This window comes from Paroedura picta, chromosome 2 (assembly GCF_049243985.1).
Source record: "Paroedura picta isolate Pp20150507F chromosome 2, Ppicta_v3.0, whole genome shotgun sequence".
NCBI lineage: Eukaryota > Metazoa > Chordata > Lepidosauria > Squamata > Gekkonidae > Paroedura > Paroedura picta.
In genome coordinates, this window is record NC_135370.1 from 77612576 (window position 1) to 77629407 (window position 16832).

Below are 16832 nucleotides of genomic sequence, written 5' to 3' on the forward strand. Positions count from 1 at the left end.
CCCTAGTTGCAGTGTGGATATGAGACAAGATGAGTCCCAACAGTCATGTTTTCAGCGATATACACAAAAGAAATAGAAAATATCTTCCAAGGTTGGGAGACTCAGCAAGAGCAGGAAACCATATTAAATGACATCTTGTGATCGATTGGGTCTGTTCTGCAGCTTAAAATTGTAAAATATGTTCAAGCACTGAATACTGTCAGAGAGTGAAAACTGGAGAGACTGCTTCCTTCTGGCACAATAGCAGCAGCTAGCAGGATTGTCTCCTTTCTTTTTTCCTTTTGCACCACAGTTTCTGAGCAGATTCATAACAACAATACAGGTGCAAAAGGTATGAGCAGTGAGAATTTGGAAGTTCAGAAACAGTATTTATTTTTTTAAATCCTTTAAAAAGGTGTTGTTTACTCCCCATCCACACGTTTTACACAGATGTTCCAGGAGTACTGTGGCAGGAAAGGTGTATGGAAGTAAGGAATTGGAACCTTCTCTTTGTGCAGAAACGTCACATTACAATATTGACTTCAGTACCTTACATACTTAGAAAAGCATCCTCTCCCCCCTCCCCAATTAATTTTCTGTTAAGAGCGTCGAAAGCAAATCATCCGTGGTACCCACCCTGAAAGACAATGGTATTGACAATAATCAGAAGAGATTCTTGCCCCACCCCTGGGATCCTGGGACTTTCAGGAAGCCGAGACATCGTTCCCATCCCTTTGTATCGTCTGCTAAGCGTGCCGTGACAAATCTGCAGACGTCATTGCAAGGTGTCAGCACACACCACGCGGTCCGAACCCATGGCCGCACAGTCGGAACACTTGCACAACTTATGACAGGCCACAGGGGAAAGTATCAATCGTACAATCCGTTTAGACATACGCAGTGTGAAGGGTCGTTGCTGGTACTGCCGTTGTGGAATGTTAACCATTGTTCACTAAAGGCACGGGAAGAAAAACATATTTATCCCGCTCATTCTTGCCTTGCTATTTGGACAGCGGAACTCGCAACGAAGAAATAAAAGGCGAGCGCGAAGGTAATGAACTACATTTCCCAGGAGGCAACGCGAAGACTACGCAAGTCCATCGGTCTCCCCTGAACTGCATTTCTCATCCAGCTAGAAAGGGGTGGGTCTGGCGGCATGTGCGCAGCCAGACGTTTTCCCGTACTTCCGGGGCAGCCGGCACTTCCGCCTATTCTAGCCCGGGATTCGTGCGGGCGAATCTCCGTAGACGCTCTAGGTGGGTGGGCGCCCTCTGTTCCCCAAGGCTCAGGCACTGTTTCCATAGAGACGCCCGGCCATGTGGCTGCGCCTGCTGCTTCATGTGGCGCGGAATAGAGCGAAGCGGTTCTTTGGCCGCTTGATCGGGATCTCCTGGCCCTGCTTAAACCGAGTAGGCAACTTTTTAGCTGTTCAAGTTGTGGAATGTGGCTGTAGTGATGGGGTGCGGCTGGTGGGAATTGGAAAGGGTGTATTGACAGGTGTCGACGAAATACGGGCCGGAATATGTACAATATATCCTAACGTCGGATTAAATCTGGCATGATCTCAACGCCCTTGAAACAAACGCGTATGATTCATAATGTCGCAGTACAGATTGGGAAAGTGACAGCTCTGGGGTCAGTTTTTGGTCCTCTTAAATGTGGAAACCCCCCCCCCCCAATTCATAAACAGTAGTTATGTGTGTGAGCAAAATAGTGTGTTATAGTCTTGCGATTTGCTCCTGCTTTAATAGTTATTCTAAAACTAGTTGCAGAGCAGTTACCTAAAGTCTTTCCTCTAAGGCTGGCCCCTGCAAGCACAAGCTACCATCATTTCATTTTGTCTCCTTTTCAGGCCCACCTCTTCTACTGTGTCCCCCAAAGGAGACTTAAGATCCAGTGAACAAAACCTGCTCAAGATCCCTGGCTACAAAAAGATTAAACTGGCCTCAACCCTGGTGGAACGCTCCACGTGGTGAGATCAGGGCCCTGTTGCATGTTTTATTTTATTACATTTTTATACCCCCCCCCCTTGAGGCTGAGGACGGTGTACAACGAATTCATAGAATACAGAGAATGTATTATAATTATGAACTTCTAACATTTCAACCTTACAACTTTAACTGTTTAAGTGCATAACTGTCGTATGATTTTTCAGAGTGTGCTGCAGGGTCAGGAGTTGCCCTGTGCTGTTTTCTGATTGGGCGCAGTTTAGTGGTGATAGGAAGGGCTTCTGGAGGCTCTAGTTGATGGTGTTGTTTTTCATTAGCCTTGACCAAGAGCCTAGTGGAAAAGCTCCATTTTGCAGGCCCTGAGGAACTGTTTTAGCTCTGGCAGGGCCCTGATCTCCTCTGGGAGCTCACTCCATGAAGTGGGGGCCTAGACAGAGAAAGCCCAGGCTCTGGTTGAAGTCAGGCGACTCTCCCTAGGGCCATGGCTCACTATTTCATTGGTGTTTGCAGAGCATAGTGCTGTCTGGGGGCTGTAGGCAGTGAGGTGGTCCCTCAGGTACTCAGGGCCCAGACAGCATATGGCCTTAAAAGTAATTACCAGAATCTTAAGTCTGATCCAGAATTCAACGAGTAACCAGTGCAGTTGTTTGAGTGCGTGCTGGATGTGTGTCCTCCAAGGTGTTCCTGTGAGAACCCTGGCTGCTACATTCAGGACTAGTTGTCGTTTCCAGATTAGGAAAATTTGGGACAGTTCTGCAGCTCCTGCAAAATGGAGTTTTTCCACCAGGCTTACAGAGGCCAGAAATAATACTGAAATTCTGGCCTTCCTGCCCAAAATATCAATCGAATTAGTACTAAACTTTGATCACCAAACTTGTGTTTATGTAACCCCTTTCACTGGAGGGAAGGAGGTGCATTCTGGAATGATTTGATTTTAAACTGGAATACAATTAATTTAGAATTTTAATATGAATGGTTATTATATGATGATATTGTGTTGTTTTATTGTTGCCATCTACCCTGATCCCCTGGGGAAGGGTGGTAAATAAATAACATTTTACTTTTACTTACTTACTAATTAATCCCTTTTCAGATTAATGCATGTTGTTCAGGTTTCAGTGAACTAGTCAGAGAACACAGGCAAAATGTTTTTTGTGGTGCTTGTACAATTCAGAGATTTAGCTTCAATAAAACATTTTAGAGAATTCAGTACAGTAACAATCTGTTCCACTTAATATTTCTGGTAAGGTCTTGGAGGAGGAGCATTTCTCATGGCTTAAGTGTCACTCAGCGCTTCACACCCAATCAGGGCGGCTGTCCCATCCGAGTGCCTCCTCCTCCAACCGGCCTGTCTGTCTGTCCATCAGCCAGCCTTTCATTCCCCACCCCTGACCACCCCCCATCCTCCTTCCACTTCCCTCTGAGGCTTGGAGGCTGCAGATCCCTGCTCCATGAGAGCTGCCCATGCTGGTGAGTTCCATAACAGCTGCCTGCAGCCTTTCCAGGTTCTGGGGGGGGGGGGGAGAGTGGCCAGCCACAGAGTTCTTCTACTGCACCCCCCTAATCTAGCACCCGTTGTATTCCTGAATGCAACGGGCTTGACCTCTAGTTCAGACATGTCAGATCCTCAAGATTGTTAACCAATCTGAAGAAAATTTGTTTCCTGACAAATTATGGTCATTATTTAGGTCCTAAGTGTGAAAAAAAACATCTGTTTATATAATTTAGTCAGATATATTCAGGAGAGAAAATACTTCTGCATTCTGCTTAACAGGAGTCCACATTTTATGCCCATAGAAGTTGCAAGAACAAGATGGCAGAGGAAGCTGGGGATGAAAAGAAACTGGTGGCCAAGTTTGAGCTGGAGAGGGAAACAGAACTCCGCTTTGAGGTTGAAGCCTCACAAACTGTCCAGCTGGAGCTCCTGACAGGCATGGCTGAGATCTTTGGAACTGAACTGACACGCAACAAAAAATTCACCTTTGATGCTGGTGCTAAAGTGGCTGTCTTCACTTGGCATGGCTGTTCAGTGCAGCTGAGTGGCCGCACTGAAGTGGCCTATGTGTCTAAAGACACTCCCATGCTGCTGTACCTCAACACCCATACAGCCCTGGAACAAATGCGTTGGCAGGCTGAACGTGAAGATGAACGGGGACCTCGGGTCATGGTGGTGGGCCCCACAGATGTAGGCAAGTCAACTGTTTGCCGCCTGCTACTGAATTATGCTGTGCGCTTAGGGCGCCGACCTACTTTTGTAGAGCTAGATGTAGGCCAGGGGTCAATCTCGATTCCAGGCACTATGGGGGCTCTCTACATTGAGCGTCCTGCAGATGTTGAAGAAGGATTCTCAGTTCAGGCCCCCTTGGTGTATCACTTTGGGTCCACCACACCTGGTACTAACATCAAGCTCTATAATAAGGTAAGAGGTTTGGAGTCATGTGTGATAATCCTCTGTATCATTTTTGATCCTGCCTGGATAGTTTGTCCTCCATGAGTCAATCAATCAATTCATCAGTCAACAACAACAACAACAACAATAATAATAATTATTATTATTACATTCTAAAAGCCAAGTTGGCCAAACCTGAGCATTCTTACATTCAGAGACCTGAAAAGTGCCCCCAATGTGCAGAAAAATCCAATATCTAAAAAAGTACATAAGGGGTTTATAAAACCCTGAGATGATAAAATAATCAACTACAGAATTAAAAATGCATGCCCTCAGTGGCTGTGGCTAAGCAACCACAACTGACTTGATTTATATCAGTAAAAGGTAGAGGGAGATGACAGGGCTCTTTCCAGGACTGTTTTGCCTTTGATTTTGGCCCTGGCCTGGTAGTAGCCAACAAGTAATGACACCTCCCAAATTTCATGACTCACCTAGGTCTGGCTGCTTGCTAATATTAAACAGCTGCCGCCCCATGAAAATCAGTATTAATTTTATTATTTATTTATATCTTTGATTTATATCCCACTACTCTCCATGGACTCATGGCAGGTATGGTATAGTACTTAGAGTTTCAGACGAAGACCCTGGAAACTTAACTAGACAGGTTTGAGCAAGTGACACATTCTTGGTCTAACTTACTTCACAGGCAAGGACTGCTAAGAATACTTGGACTATCTGTCAGTGCTACCTGCTTACCCCACCTTAGGCTGGCTAGTCCTCATACAGAAGGTAACTGCATTGGCTCCCTATTAGTTTCCAATGCCAATTCTGAGTGTTGGTACTAACAACCTGGGATTCCCATACCTTTGAGACCACCTCTCCCAATATGATCTTCCTGTTTTTGCCAGTCTTCATCTCAGAATATATTGAAGGTTTCTGGTCCACAAACTGTCAGTTTTGTGTCAACAAGGGTGAGAACCTCAGTAATAGTGACCCCTTTCCCAGGGAACTAGCTGCCTGAAGAGATATGTGCCTTGCAGGACCTCAGGGCATGCAAAGCTGCAGCTGCTCTTTTTCAGGCAGCCTCTGGGTGATTGTGGGCCTTGCGGGAGTTTTCAGTGTTCCGCAGGGCCTGTAAAACGCAGCTCTTCCGCCAAGTTGTTGGATGAGGCTGAGCCACAAGGAAGATCTGGTCCCCTCTACAGCAGTAGTAGCGAAGTCCAATCAGCACCCTCTGTCTCCCATCCCCCCTCTAGAACAGGTTATCTTGGGGGTAGTATAGAAAAGGCTGGAGTTTTTACCACATCTGTTTTCCTGTTGTACTGTATTTAGTATATTGTATATTCTTGTTTTTTATGTATTTTATTGTATGGTTTTATTGGGGTTTTATATGCTGTAACTCACCTCGAGCCTCCGGGGAGAGGCGAGTAACAAATTTAATTCATCATCATCATCACCATCTACCAGGCAGCTGGTAAATTATGTTTCAGCTGTGTCTTCACTATCCATGCATCCTATCCTGCTGGGTAGTGGATAGATTTTGACCAGGATAGATTTTTAATCATTTTCAAAGTTTATTTATTGGATCTTTTGTACTGTTTTTATCAGGCATGTTTTATATGCTGTTAACTGCCCTGAATCCTATTCAGAGGAGAGGGATATAAAATAAATAAGGTTTCAGACTGACCTACCTTGCTCAAGGAGAAGCAGGTGGCATGCAATAAGCCTGCAGAGAGGCAGGAGAGGCGGGGCCAAGCACAAAAGACAGCAGAGGAGAAAAGGCACTGCCTGGCCAAGCCCTGCACAAAGCAAGGTGAGGTGGAGGGCATCCAGCCAAGCTGCATGCAAAGTGAGGCAGAGGATGGCATGCACCTGACCCCCGGCTAGGCAAGATGGACACCAGTACATGTTCCAGCTCGTTCCTTCCATCCCTCCTTTGGGAGGCAGAGGCAGGACCAGACCAGCTGCCTTTCCCTCCCTCCTTGTGTGCAGGGACATGGTTGTTTAGAGAAACGGCCCTTTTCAGGGTTTTTCATTCCTGATCGACTTCTGCTCGCAGGGTTGTTTGCAAAGCAAAATGGAGAGGAGGATGAAGTAAGGTCCTCATTGTGGGAAAAGTTGGGTTATGAATGAAGTTAATAAGTATAGCTGAAGATGGTGAGGCAGATAAAAGGTTGGTGGGAAGATGGAAAGGCCAGAAGGAAGCAGAGAATGTTGAGGCTATGGTGTTGCCTAGTGGAGGGAGGAGGAAGGGAATAGTATGGAGAAGTTGAGACACTGGAAAATGGCTGCCCTTTGCAAGTTCTACACTCTGCAACTCAGCTCATGTGGGCAACTGGCACCATGCAACCGGGCCGTAATATTCCTATGTAAAAGGTGCCACATGTGGCCATTCCTCCCCTCACCAAAATCAGTGAGAACTCTGTGCCCACAGCACAAAATCTGGAACCAGGTGGAACAGTGGTCTGACACAGTATAAGTTCATTAACAGGCAACAGATTTATACATTTTTAAAAAGAAAAAGTCTAAGGTAGGCTACATTTAAACACTGGGCTTTTTTCCATTGAGAAAGGCCCAACATAAAGTATGGAGCAGCCATTCCATATTTTTAGTATCCTAAATTTGTGTGGCTTCTTGCTTCAACATTTACATGTGCCCCCTTGTCCAATAATTTTGGGCTGCATTGTCACCAACATGCTGATGACACCCAGCTATTTCTATTGATGGACTGATTCAAGTGGAGTCAGCTGAAATTAAATCCAGTGAAGATGGAGGTCCTCTGGCTTGGCCAGCATGCTGAAGGCAATATGATGCAACTCCCAATGCTAGATGGGTTATGTTTTAACACCTTCAACCACTGTTGAGTCTATGCATAATTCTGGACATCTCCCTATCCATGGAGTCTCAGGTCCCAAAGGTTGTCTGCTAAGGATTCTACCACCTTCACCAGGTGAAACAGCTGCACCATACCTAACAGCATCCGACTTACCCACTGTGACCCAAACAACAGTCACTTCTAGATTTCTGTATCTCGTTCCATGCAGGGCTGCCCTCGAAGCTCATCTGGAAACTCCAGCTGGTCTAGAATGTTGCGGCACCAGTCTTTACCGGGATTCAGTGGAGAGCCCACATCACACCAGTGCTCTCCCAGTGGCAATGACTCCGGATCAGAGACCGGATGAGGTTCAAGGGTCTGGGACCCTTGTAGCTATGGGACCACCTCTTCCACTGTACACCCCCACCAAAAAAAAGCACTAAGATCCAGTGACCAGCACTTGTTCAGGATCCCCTGCCCCAAAGAAATGAAATCAACCTCTGCCACTTGGAATGCTTTCTTTGGTGAGATTAGGGCACTTTGAGATCTTCAACAGTTCTGGATGGCTTGCAAGACAGAGTTGTTCCACCAGGCCTATGACTGAGGCCAGGATATTAATACCAAGACAATGCTGGCCTCCCTCCCTCTTCACAAAATCAATAATATACCATCCTCAAACCAACTGCACAGCAGAAATGAAGTTTCCCTTTGCAAGGCCCTAATAGAGGCAGTTTAATAAGGCAGTTTAATAATTTTTCAATTTTAATTGAAAAATTTAATTACCAATTGTTATCAATGTAACTTTGCACATGCCTATTGTTACCCACCCTGTGCCAACTGGGAAGGGCAGGCTATAAAAATAAAATAATTATTATTCTGCTTCTTCCTCTTTACAGATCACATCCCGCTTGGCAGATGTCTTCAACCAGCGCTGTGAGGTTAACCGTCGTGCTTCAGTTAGTGGCTGTATCATCAATACCTGTGGATGGGTGAAGGGATCTGGGTACCAGGCACTTGTACATGCTGCTTCAGCCTTTGAAGTTGATGTTGTAGTGGTGCTGGACCAGGAGCGCCTTTACAATGAATTGAAGCGGGATCTGCCCCACTTTGTTAGAACAGTGCTGCTCCCCAAGTCAGGTGGAGTAGTGGAGCGTTCCAAGGACTTCCGCCGGGAGTTCCGTGATGAACGCATACGTGAATACTTCTATGGTTTCCGAGGGTGCTTCTACCCACATGCCTTTGATGTCAAGTTTTCTGATGTTAAGATATACAAGGTGGGAGCCCCCACCATCCCTGACTCCTGCCTGCCCCTGGGTATGTCACAAGAAGATAACCAGCTTAAACTGGTACCAGTCACACCTGGACGTGACATGGTACACCATTTGTTAAGTGTTAGTACTGCTGATGGCACCGATGAGAACATCTCTGAGACTAGTGTGGCTGGTTTCATTGTAGTCACTGGAGTGGATCTGGAGCGGCAGGTTTTCACAGTGCTCTCACCAGCACCTCGTCCTTTGCCCAAGAACTTCCTGCTCATCATGGATATTCGTTTCATGGATCTCAAGTAAATAGACTCTTGTAACCAAAACCACTAAGGTCATGAGTGGAATAGTATTATCACACAGACTGGAGAGAAAGAAAGGAATACTCATAAGGGAAGAACACAGTTCGAACAGTTTTGAAATAGTCCTTTTGCTTTACTATCCTTTAGAAGGATCCACAGAGTAGAATGCTAGGGGGTGAAACTAGGAATATTTGTGGATGTATATTTAGGAATTGCTATAACAGAGAAAAAAGATGTGTGCAAGATTTAGCAAGGTTGCATCTTTCTTGAGTCACCTTTCTTACTCTGAATTTTCAGGCTTTGAAACTGGAATCCTTTCCTCCACTGTCATTGTCTCATCTCTGTGTGATTATCTTGTTGAGAGGGCAAACTCTTTTATATTTTTAAATCTCAATAAATTCCTAAAATGCTGCTGCTCTGCTGGGGGGGCATATTTGTAACTCGTCTAAGTAAAGTCTTTTCTTAACCTTAACACACACAGACTAGGGCTAGGCAAAGGGACTTGTTTTTTATTATAAGCATACAGATTATTAAAAAGCATGATGAAATTTACTACATAGAAGCAGTTATATAATAATATATATAAAAAGAAAATGGAAGCCATTGTCAAGGAGTTTTCATACTGTAAACTAATACAGAAGGAAAAAGATTACAAGAACCATAGAATAAGAGTTGGAAGGGACCTCATGGGTCATCTAGTCCAACCTCCTGCACTATGCAGGACATTCACAAGCCTATCATTCATCCACTGTAACCTGCCACCCCCTTAAGCTTTCACAGAGTCAGCCTCTCTGTCAGATGGCTATCTAGCCTCTGCTTAAAAATTTCCAAAGATGGAGAACCCACCACCTCCCAAGAAAGCCTGTTCCACTGAGAAACCACTCTTAACTATCAGGAACTTCTTCCTAATGTTTAGACAGAATTTCTTTTGAATTAATTTCATCCCATTGGTTCTGGTCCATCTTTCTGGGACAAGAGAAAAAAACTCTGCTCCATCCTCTAGGGCAGCGATCCCCAACCTGTGGGCTGTGGACCACATGTGGTCCTTCGACTAAATGGATATGGGTCCCGAAGGATGCCTTCTCTCCCCCCCCGGCCCTTTACTTCATCCCCCCCAGCCCTTTACAACACACTTCATTGTTGTGGCGTGTCTGTATCTTATTTTGAAGGGATGTTTAAACATTACCATAGCGATCAGAGAGCATTAGGGCAGTGGTTGAGAGTAGAGGAGTAAACTACCCCACCCCCCACCGGGCCTCAGTAAAAGGCGGTGAGTGGTCCCCGGTGAGTGGTCCCCAGTGTTGAGTGGTCCCCGGTGATAAAAAGGTTGGGGACCACTGCTCTAGGGCAGCCTTTTAAATATTTGAAGATGGCTATCAAATCCCCTCTCAGTTATCTCCTCTCCAGGTTAAACAGATCAAGTTCCCCCAACCTTTCCTTATATGTCTTTGTCTCCAAACCCCTCACTATCTTTGTTGCCCTCCTCTCGACATGCTCCAGTTTGTCTACATCCCTCTTCAACTGGGTTGCCCAAAACTGAACACAGTACTCCAAGTGAGGCCGAACCAGAGCAGAATAAAGTGGTGCCATCACCTCCCATGATCTGGACACAATAATCCGTTTGATACAGCCCAAAATCCCATTTGCCTTTTTAGCCACCAAGTCACACTCTTGAGTCATGTTCAATGTATGGTATACTAAGACTTCTAGATCCACATATACTACTGTCAAGACAAGTCTCTCCCATCCTATATTGGTGTGTTTGTTTTTTCCTACCTAAATGCAGACTTGTCCCTACTGAACTCCATTTTATTCAGTTTATCACACTTCTCGAGCCTATCAAGATCATCCTGTATTCTGATTCTGTCTTCCATTGTGTTTGCTACCCCTCCCAGTTTAGTATCGTCTGCAAATTTAATAAGTATCCCCTCTAATCCCTCATCCAAATCATTTATAAATATGTTGAACAACACAGGCCCCAGGACAGATTACTGGGGAACTCCACTTGTCACTCTTCAAGAGGATGCTGAACCATTAACAAGTACCCGTTGGGTACGATCTGTCAACCAGTTATCGATCCACCTGACAGAATTAGGATCCATACCACATTTTACCAACTTGTCATCAAGAATATCATGTGGAACCTTATCAAATGCTTTACTGAAATCCAGATAAACTATGTCCACAGCATTCCCCTGATCCAGCAAGGATCCTCTTTCAACCCAGCCCCTCATACACCCTAACCTAAAGCTGTTGCCCAGCTGTTATCACCCCCTTCTAATCTGACCTACTGCAATATATTACCCTGTGTGCAATGTCCCCAAACTGTGATTGCTGTTTGAAAATTCATGGTCATTATGCCTTTCTATTCATATTGTTATCATTAGGTTTTAAATGTACTTGTTCTATGGTTCCATGCACACCACCAACAGACATCACAGTGAGGGGCAGTGTATGCATTAAATGAATTAATACATTAAAAATAATATAATTTCACATAAATTATTAAAACCTTAAAGCCATCTTAAAATCAGTCATACCAGCTGTATAGCCAAATTATTTCATTTAAGGGCATTTGGTTCAGGGATTACAGTGTTTGGGGGTGTTTTGGAGGGGATATCCATATAGAAACTGTGTCAAGTCGTGGCTTGCCTGTGTGAAATCAGCTTTTCCACAGAATATATTTTCTCAGGGTTGGAAATGGGTCAGGGCAAGGGGAAACATGGGAAAATAGAAATTCCTGTGCAGGCTGTGCAGTTCTTGTACTGGATCAAGGCCTTTATCTTGGGACCTATAGGGACTCTTGCTTAGGGATGCCAGCCTCCAGGTGGGACCTGGAGATCCCCCAGAATTACAACTGATCTCCAGACTAAAGATAAAGTCTCCCTGGAGAAAATGGCTGCTTTGAAAAATAAACTGTCATTGTACCCCACTGGGGTCCCTGTCCTCCCCAGGCTTGATTCCCGAATTTCAGGAGTTCCCCAACCTGGATCTGGTAACCCTACACCTTCATCCACCACCAGATGCTGAGGGAACTTGGCAACTCTAGGGAGTTAGATCCAGCCTGGGAAACTCCTGAGATTTGGGGATGGAGCCTGGGGAGAACAGGAACCTCAGTAAGGTAAAATGCCACCGAATCCATATTTCGAGAGCATTTCTAATAACACATGCACTGAACATATGTGAACGACCCCCCCCCCCCCGTACTTACAGTAACAAATGTGGAAGTACCTAAAACTAAGCAAAGGAATTTTAACGTCGGCCAATTGCCGCTTCAATTAATGGCAGCGCAGATTTATTACGTTAGCGGAAAGCTAGCAAGCGATTGGATGCCAGCTTTGTCAATCGCAGCCTCAGTATACAAATAAGCACGGGACCGCAAAAGCATCACACGCACAAAAGACCGATTCGCACCCGCTCCTCCCCGCCCACTGGCAGTGGCTCTATTGGAGCCGCGAGTCTCTGTAGGCGCAGGCGCACAGGCCGCCTCCCTTCTGTTGCTATTGCTTCTGCGCCTCTTTCCTCCTCACGCTCGATTTGTAGAGGCGTGGCCCCGCCCCTTCTACGCGAACGAATCGCTTCCCTCACTGAACCGATCCGTCCTTGGGCATGGCTACGGGAGCGCGGCTATAGTTCCGAGCGTGAGGAGGGGGAAGCGTGCGTGCGGGGGAGCGCGCTGGCGGGCGGCGACCTGACCAACCGGCGCGGCTTTGGGAGCGCGCGTGCGCGCGCGCGCTCTGCCTCCTGCTGGTGCTGGTGCTTCCCAGTGCTTGGGCCGAGCGAGCGAGCGAGAGAGTTCTTTGCCGCCCAGGGAGGGAGGGAGGGACGGGGAGAGAGGAAGGAAGGAAGGAAATCAGGGACGGCGGCGGCGTTGGCTGGTGAGTGTCGCTTCAGGCTCTGCGAGGAGGGGCAGCCTCACCTTTACCTCAGGACGAAGCGGCCGTGGGTAGGGGGGGGGTCGCCCGATGTGGGAGGAGAGGCCCAACGGCACTCGGTCCTTTCCCAGGGTCCTCCGGGGAGCAGGAGGAGGCAGGGAAGTGGCCGTGAAGTGGCCGTGTTGTCCTCGCTCTCCCTCCCTGTATCCGCCTCTTCCCACCCACTTTCTCGTCATGGACGGGTCGCGAGAGTAACTTCTTCGCCCCCCTCGCCAGGCCTTTCGCGTGTATGGGACATCCGCTGCCGCCCCCCCTACTCCTAGGGGTCTCTTTGTGACACTTGGGGTGGGGTTTCCAGTCCTCAAGGTTTTATACGTGGGGTGCTTTTATTTGCAAAGTGTCTCCTTGGTTTCGGTTCCGGCGATAGCTTGTCCCACCCTACGACCTGAAAGTGGATAAAATACTTTCCCTCAAACTATGCCTCTGGCCTCCCTGCCCATCTTCTCTGTTTAATGAAATCAGCTGCTTGACAGTACAGTAGCCTACTTCAGGGTGTTCTGAAAGAGTAGCTTGTGCCTGCTTTTATATTGTGACTATAGTTGTGGGTCAGGCTTAAAGATAAGTGTCAAAGAGTGTGGTGGTCTAGGATCTTAAGGTGAAAGTGGAAGAAACTAGGTTTCTGTTTCTGACTGTGATCACAGGCTTCACTGTAAAATGCAGATAGCATTGCTTATCTTTATGATGATGTAGATAATCCCCTGGCAAACAATTTGAAATGTGTGGTTAAAAAGCAAAGAGATTAAGGATTTAAAAGTACTAGTAGGTCAGCATACTTAAATTAATTGGCTAGCACTTTTATACTAGAGCTTACACACTGTTTCACACACACTTTGCTCTTTCCAAGCTTGCTCCTGAGCTTGCTTATATTTCATTGGGGAAGAAAAAGCAGCAAAAATTTTTACTTGTTTCTCTTTGGATTATCCAGGTGGGTTATGCCCCACTTCTGTATTGGTCATATGTTAAATGTCCAGTAGTATACACCCCTATTTTTCACCCCGGGAAGTTTGTGTTAAGCAAAAGTACATGAGCATTTCCCAGAGTTCTTTTGCATGTCTCAATTTTTGCCCTATCTCCTGAACAAGGAGAGAATAGGTTTTTAAATGGATATACATCACTTTGAGGGTCAATAGCCCTTTCAACGACAAACATTATTCTACCTCATAGTTTGTCTTCAGTCTGCATCAGTACATCAGTTTACCTTCCTTTTTTATATATCAATGAATCTGTCTGCTACCTTTCTTGTTTATTTCTGTTGTCTCTTCTTTCATTGTGTCTCCATCCCTTGACCTGCTCTTACCTTCCAGATTTCTCTGTATCCCATACTATTTTTATTTCTGCATTATTTGGATCTTTCTCAGTCTCTTGCAAGACAGTTAGAGCTCTTGTCTCTAATTCACTGATGCCAACTCTGTTACATGATCCTGAGTTATGGAAGAGGAGTAGTAGTGCAGCTGTAATGTGGATGTTTTCCCATTTTTGATTTTTGACAGTGAAAGAACACTGTTGGGATATGTTTTGAGCAGCTGAAATATGAAAGAAATCTCATTGTTACAATTTGTACCAATTGAAACTTCTGAGAAATCTGCAGAGGCCATCCCACCCAGAATGCATGTCAGTAGTCCAATGTGGAGGTTGTGGTGGCATGGAGCATATAAAGTACCCGAATAAAGGGCCAGGCTTGCGAATTAGATGTAACCGAAAGAAGGCACTCTTGGCCAAAGTGCTGGCTGTAAAAGGTGTCCCCATTTGAAACTGTACTGTTAGTATAAATTCATAGAAATGGATTATAGTTTGTGTAAAAAAACATAATTTTGGTTGTCCTAGAAGAAGTATATTTAGGAGAACCAAGTTTAGTTAACTATTATGGCAGTTACAGATATTTGGTGATATACTAACTTTCCCCATTTTGGGGAGATTATATGTTCCTTAAGGAGAACCTTGTCCTTTGGTTGTGGAAGAAAAGGACATATTTTAATTTGTGTAAGCAGCACATGGGACATTTGCTTCCTTCTCCTTGTGTGGGTTGGGGACATCAGTTCTGCCCTTGTATTGTAGGTGGCCAAATTACATGAAAATAAAATATTATATTATTGCCTGGTTTAAAGAAACTCTTCATTATCCACAGAAATGCACATGCATCGAGATTTTGCAGTATTTGTATAAATGTACTGATTAGAAGTTAAATACTGCCTGTAGTTTTGCCACAGAACACCCCTCCTTGAGTAACTGCTGGGAAGTGCTGCGCATGCGCGGCCAGGCAATTGCCCTCCCTGCTGCCACCGGTCCCCAGCCTGAAAAAGGTTGGGGACCACTACTCTAGAGTAATGATGGTATGAAACTTGGGAGCAGAGAAATTTCAAGCCAGAAATGCAGTTATTGAATAAGAACAGATGTAATAATTAGATGTAACAACAAACAATAGATTGGAAGGGAAATAGTATGCTTGTAGATTGATGGTGCTGCTGTGCTTCACCTGAAAGAAGGGATGTGTTATGAAAAGAACAAATGAATGAATTTGAAAATTCACTGTTCTTGTTTGGGAATCAGGTTAAGTGAAGCAGAATGGTCCTGCAGATAGAGATGGGAAGACCAATTCTCTAGAGAACTTTAAAAAAAAAACTTCAAAAGAAAAAAAATGAGATTTTAACAAACAGTTGAAAAAGTAGAAGACAAGGTCCTAAGGCATGCCGTTTGGGTAGCTTGGGTACAATCGTGGAATACATTTTAAAAATGGATTCTGGTAGAAGAACAATCTAAATAGAAATGAAAACTGGAGAGAAGGTCAAGGTGAGGGAGGATGTTACAAGGGTAGCCTTATAAAAGTATGGGGGCTGAGTTTCAGGGTGTTGAGGTGAGAGTCAGGAAAACATTTTCATTGCTTGATTAGAGGAAAGTGATGACTTATGGGAAGTGTGGAGGTTGGCAGAAGTTTTTCTGATTTAAATTCATAGGGAACAGTGAAGGATGATAAGGGAGAGATAAGTTGAGAGGAGGGGCTGAAAACAGATGTTGCAGTCAGATTGCAAGAAGTGATTGTAGAATAATGAAATCTGAGCTTTTCTGGCACAACCCTTGTAGACTATAAGGTAAATCAGCTTGATTTCAGAATAGTAGGGTGACCATTGAAGGACAATTTGAGTGAAACAGCTGCAATTCTTACCCAACAGGACCTCTGTAGTTTTAACATTTAAAAAAAACATTACTCTGAATGCCTATTCCTACATGTAACATTTGTGCACCAGCTGTCTTTGATTCAGACATGCATTGATGTGGCAGGTAACTACACTTCTTTGTGAGTGCCTGCATTTTAAATAAAAATGAAATCCAGCTTAGCTAGTTACTTGGAATGGGAATTATTACCAATCCAGTGAAGTTGGAATTTTGGGGGTAAAAAAGCAACTCTATTTAATAGAGAATTAATAAAAAGGATTTTTACAACACAACAATTTCATTTACCACTTGCTAGGGAAACATTTAAATCTACTTTGAAAATGAAAAGTTAACATTTTAATTCTAAAAAGTTATACCCTTAAAGTCAGTGCATTTAGATTCTGTTAGGATTGCACTGCAAGTTGCTGACTTCCAGATTTAAAAGGGAAGTGTTTTGGAAGTAGATTTCCCATAGCCCGGAGCATAGTCACTTAAAGGTGTAATAGCCAAGATAGTGACACTGAGGTTGTCACTGTTGTACATATAAGTTACACGGTGGTGTGATGAATAGCTGTGTCAGTTACAGCATTTTTCAAAGGGTTCTACTTTCCTGACATCTGTGCTGAATTTTTTAACCAAATCATTTGCCTTCTGTATTTGTGTCAGTTTTCCTCATCATTTTCACTCGGTTGATGTTGAATATCTGTTCCACTATATATTTCTGGTAAGGCCATGGAGGAGGAATATATCTCAGGGCTTGAGTGCAATACATCGCTTCATTCCCACTCAGGGCGGCTGTCTCACCCCGGAGTGCTTTCTCCTCCGATCGGCTTGCGTGTCTGTCCAGTGGCCAGCCAGTCGTTTTCCGTCCCCCACTCCTGACCGCCCCCTTCTTCTTCCACTTCCCTGGGAAGAGCTGCCCCTGCTGGTGAGTTCCATAACAGCTGCCTGCAGCCTTTCCAGGTCCTGGGGGAAGGGGGAGGCCAGCCACAGAGTTCTTCCACTCCACCCCCGTAACCTAGCACCCGTTGTATTCCTGAATGCAATGGGC

General features: G+C 45.0%; 2 protein-coding genes across 13 annotated transcripts in view; both read left to right on the top strand.

Annotated features, from left to right (window-relative positions):
• Positions 1-841: 841 nt before the first annotated feature.
• Positions 842-9136, top strand: CLP1 (cleavage factor polyribonucleotide kinase subunit 1). Of its 9 annotated transcripts, none has more exons than XM_077320980.1 (4): positions 842-1030; positions 1832-1951; positions 3703-4347; positions 8029-9136. In XM_077320980.1, the coding sequence occupies exons 3-4, from the start codon at positions 3742-3744 to the stop codon at positions 8698-8700; spliced, it is 1278 nt and encodes a 425-aa protein (XP_077177095.1). In that variant the 5' UTR covers positions 842-1030; positions 1832-1951; positions 3703-3741; the 3' UTR covers positions 8701-9136. The 9 variants fall into 9 exon arrangements, with proteins under 9 accessions (XP_077177095.1, XP_077177093.1, XP_077177097.1 ...); XM_077320978.1 differs by lacking the exon at positions 842-1030 and adding an exon at positions 1089-1235; XM_077320982.1 differs by lacking the exon at positions 842-1030 and adding an exon at positions 1089-1235 and having other exon boundaries at positions 3726-4347.
• A 3148-nt stretch (positions 9137-12284) lies between these two features.
• The window catches only part of ZDHHC5 (zDHHC palmitoyltransferase 5), a 46181-nt gene continuing 41633 nt past the window's right edge, over positions 12285-16832 (top strand). For all 4 annotated transcript variants that reach the window (XM_077320995.1, XM_077320998.1, XM_077320994.1 and 1 more), the window contains exon 1: positions 12285-12574. The gene's annotated coding sequence lies outside the window, so the exon portion shown is untranslated. The remainder of the gene's footprint in view (positions 12575-16832) is intronic.

Coding starts and splice junctions, on each gene's coding strand:
- CLP1 (XM_077320980.1), top strand. CDS start 3,742: ATGGCAGAGGAAGCTGGGGATGAAAAGAAACTGGTGGCCAAGTTTGAG. Junction 4,348..8,028: donor ACATCAAGCTCTATAATAAG/GTAAGAGGTTTG, acceptor TCCTCTTTACAG/ATCACATCCCGCTTGGCAGA.